This window comes from Nyctibius grandis, chromosome Z (assembly GCF_013368605.1).
Source record: "Nyctibius grandis isolate bNycGra1 chromosome Z, bNycGra1.pri, whole genome shotgun sequence".
NCBI classification, from domain to species: domain Eukaryota; kingdom Metazoa; phylum Chordata; class Aves; order Nyctibiiformes; family Nyctibiidae; genus Nyctibius; species Nyctibius grandis.
Window position 1 is genome coordinate 82119441 of NC_090695.1, and position 3632 is coordinate 82123072.

Genomic DNA, 3632 nt, shown 5'->3' on the forward strand with positions numbered 1-3632 from the left:
TCCAAACAGCCACAAATTTGCAGCAGTATGAGAGCATTGATAAGCTATAGAATATTACCAATACTTTTTCTGGTCAGAGTTGTAGTTATTGCTGTTTTACTTGTTTTCCAGGCTGCCTCATCATCTGAGCCTGAACCCTAATGAAATCTGCAGGGCAACGCATATGTTCCTGCTCAAGACAACAGTAATGCAGCACACTACAGAGACCTAGTAACAGCAGCTCTTTAGAATAGCCAAGTGTGGAAATAAAGCCAAATAACATGTTCTCATCAACCCAAAATACCAAAGATATGAATTCTGCAGCATGGATTATGGTGACAGTATACCTGCTGCGAGGCTCATTGGTTATAATCTACCCCAGGTCACTATTCTGTGAGTAGTCTGAAGAGCGTTTGAGAACACCACATAGCTTAGTAAAGCTATGCGAATATCTATCCAGCTAAAAATGTGAAGCCCAGCTTCAGTTTTGAAATACAGCTTTTCCAACCCTCTATTTTTATATGTAAAGACAACTAGTGTTTAATTTAATGTTGAATACACAGCAATTTGAAGGGGTTCTCAGTACACATCAGTTGTCAAAAGCACTTCAGAAGTTTCACAAAATACACAACCCAAAACCTTCACATTTAAGATTTTATTTAGACACATCCAGCATGGTACACAATTGCAGCTATCTTTCAATCGAAAAAGGATGCTGTGTAGAAGACTTCAACTCTGTAACAAAGAAAAGAATTCACAAATTTCAGAACTCTTTTACCCTTGAATCTAGAAAAGCTATAAATATTATGCTTTAACTAGAATTTTGATGGGCTTTGCTTCATCCGCCACACGCTTTTGTAGCGGAGGCCTTGACTTACATGAAATCATACAGATCTAAACGCTCAAGTTCCATACAGGTCTGCTGATTATTTTTTTTCTCCTTAGTCTAGGGAACTGAAAACATCAGACAGGCAAAGGAATTACATAGATGACTTTAATTTGTTCCAATTATGATAATCCAGCAAGGACTGTTATTTCCTTCCAAGAACTACCCAGGTCACTCCAGCCCCTCAAAAATATTTATCGTTTCTCAGATTACAGAACTGACAATAGCAGGTATTTCCAAAGTGGAATCAGATTAAGACAAATTGAAGTGGCCTTTCAACTGGAAATGGCATGTTGCACAGTCTGAACTACGAGGCTTGCTTTGTCTGTTAGAATCATCAGCAAGCATCAATTAAAATAGTTTCTTCTGCTAATGACCCTATTTTAAGTGGACTTTACCCTGTACATGGTTAGGAACATTGTATGTAGATGGTATGACTGTTTTGACACGGTTGAACTGAAGCTCAAGAAATCCTGTTTTCCACTGAGTTTTAACTGGCACATCAGAAAGCGTTTACAGTATCACAGTTTCTCATACTGTTTTGTTCACATCACACATGCCAGTTACTGCTACAGATTACATGAAGTGTAGCTTTACATTTCCTCAAAGAAGAAGGTAGACATGGTTTTGGTTATAGTTATTATCCAAATCAAGTCACTAGCACTTTTCTGTCAGGTAGTCCAGCTGTAGACTATCAAGAAGCTGCAGTCAAAGAGGCATGGCCTTTGGGCAGTCAAAGTTCACAAGTCAATGAGAGTCCAGCAGCCTTGTGAAACAAACTTAAACCTACTCATTATTTGAGTTTAGGTACAACTGCAGATCACAACTCAAGCACCTGAACTACAAAAGGCTGAAAATGGTAATAATTGGTTTTAGATGAGGTTAGACTCTTTAAAGCTCACTTCTAACCACAGATTCCACTATGCTATGAAAGCTAACAAAATCAGTTACCCAGTAAGTGCAATTAGAGTCTGTCCTCTTCATTTCTTAAGAAGCTGGTGTCTAACTATAAGGAAAGGGGCAACAAATCCACTTCCAAAGAATCCACACATTACTGCAAGTAATCGCCATTTGTTGTCCACAGAAAATGGAAGGTTCTAGAAGAGAAAAAGGAATTTTAGTTTTGCAATCAATACAGTAATTATTACCTCATCAACTTGAAAATGGTGAGAAGCTCAGAGCACTAACAGGTGGAGTCAAACTGACACAACAAATATTCAGTCTCAAAACAATTTCACTTCCTCTCAACCAAAGAAACACAGTAATTAGAATAAGAGCTTGGATGTGACTTCTGGAGGTCATTTTGCCTACTCCTGGCCTCTCTCCCCAATTCCAGTCAGGGCCAGTTTGCTGAAGGCCTTGTCCAGTCAAGTATAAATGTCCCTGAAGATACAGGCCCCACAGCCCCTCTAGGCAACCTGTTCTGATATTTAGTTACCTTCATTGTGAAGATTTTTCTCATGTTCATTAGGTATGTAAAATTAGGTTTTAGATGCAGGACTTAAGAGTTAACACGTTAAGAACAAGGTACATCAGAAAGCGTTTACAGTATCATTGTTGCCGCTCATACTGCAATGCTCATCATCTGTACCACTGAAGCAGAAGGTTGCAGCGAAGGGCAGTGAACTAATTTGCACCACAATTCACTTTGCTGCGGCCCCAACACGAGACCCCAAAGCCCACCCAACACCAGCACGAGAACCGGCCACAGGGCAGCCATTACTCTGCTCCTCACAACGGCATCCAGTTCCCCGGGGCCCTAGAGCCCGATTAGGTGCAAAACCCTTCACGGGGGCTCATCGAGTGAGGAGCTCACCTTGGGCATGCCCGACGCAGGACGGGCCTGCGGCTCACCCCAGCGCCTACAGCGAGCCCGGGCAGGCCCGCACTGCGCCTTCAACACCACCCCTAGGGCCTCTCTCCAGCCATCTTCGCATTTCCCCCCGGTGCCTCGCCCAGGAGCTGCGGCGGGGCTCGCCACCGAGCCAGGCCTGCCGCAGGCTGCCCGCGGGCCGGGCGAGGCCCAACAGCGCGGCGACCTTCAGGGACACGCTTCTCCCGCTCCCCCCCACCCAGAGACGCTACCCTCCCTCCCCCTCCGCCCCGAGGAGGGCCGCGCCCCCCCGCACCATCCCCTGCCCGAGCACGGCCGCAGGCCCCTTCCTGCGACCTTCAGGCCACGCCGCAGCGCGCCGGCACCTCCTCCCCCACGTTACCTTTCCTGGCCCTTCCTCATAGTGGCTCCTGCGGAGGGCGGAGGTGGCAAACCTGCGGACACCGACAGCCAGCATGGTACCGACGGTGCGGCTCAGGACACCGCAGCCCAGCGACCCTCTCCCCCCACGACCTTCCCGCAGCACCGCCGGCGCTGCTGGGAGCGGGGCGGGGCCGGAAGGAGGGGGAGAGGCACCGGCCCCCGGGCATGATGGGAGTTGTAGTACCGCGCGGTCACGTGGTACCGAGCCGCCGCCTGCGGTTGGGCGCGCTCGGCGCCTCAGGGGCGGGCGCGTGCGGGCGGTCCCCGCCCCCGCCCGCCATTTTGTCGGGTGCCGGCGGTACCGCGGGCGGGGGCGCGCGGAGAAATGGCAGCCGGGTCCGTGCGGCGGCCGTGAGAGAAGGGCGCGACGGCGGTGACGGGACTCGGAGCGAAAAGCAAACAGCCGCTCCTGCGCCGGCTCTGGCTAATCCTGCGAATAGCGCAGGTCGGCTTATGAAGCAGAGATCTTTGACCTTCGCTTCTGTGTGAGGGGGCAAAGCGGCGCAGGCC

The 3632-nt window shown here is 48.9% G+C and overlaps 1 protein-coding gene and 2 non-coding genes across 4 annotated transcripts; all 3 read right to left on the minus strand.

The window, feature by feature from the left end:
- Nucleotides 1–619: 619 nt before the first annotated feature.
- COX7C (cytochrome c oxidase subunit 7C) lies at nt 620–3263 on the minus strand. Of its 2 annotated transcripts, none has more exons than XM_068423447.1 (3): nt 3082–3263; nt 1817–1962; nt 620–933 (listed from the first exon to the last, which is right to left on the minus strand). In XM_068423447.1, exons 1-2 carry the CDS (start codon nt 3154–3156, stop codon nt 1846–1848), a joined length of 192 nt encoding a protein of 63 aa, XP_068279548.1. In that variant the 5' UTR covers nt 3157–3263; the 3' UTR covers nt 620–933; nt 1817–1845. The 2 variants fall into 2 exon arrangements, with proteins under 2 accessions (XP_068279548.1, XP_068279547.1); XM_068423446.1 differs by having other exon boundaries at nt 620–714; nt 3082–3262.
- LOC137676966 (small nucleolar RNA Z39) lies at nt 1364–1425 on the minus strand. Its single transcript, XR_011050197.1, has one exon. It is a non-coding gene; the product is annotated as a small nucleolar RNA Z39 (small nucleolar RNA).
- On the minus strand, nt 2394–2456 carry LOC137676967 (small nucleolar RNA Z39). The gene has a single exon (XR_011050198.1). It is a non-coding gene; the product is annotated as a small nucleolar RNA Z39 (small nucleolar RNA).
- Nucleotides 3264–3632: the final 369 nt, after the last annotated feature.

Excerpts from the sequence above, each read along its gene's own strand:
- COX7C (XM_068423447.1), bottom strand. The coding sequence starts at position 3,156 with ATGCTGGCTGTCGGTGTCCGCAGGTTTGCCACCTCCGCCCTCCGCAGG. Across the intron at positions 1,963-3,081 it reads ATGAGGAAGGGCCAGGAAAG|AACCTTCCATTTTCTGTGGA; the intron begins GTAACGTGGGGG and ends TTTCTCTTCTAG.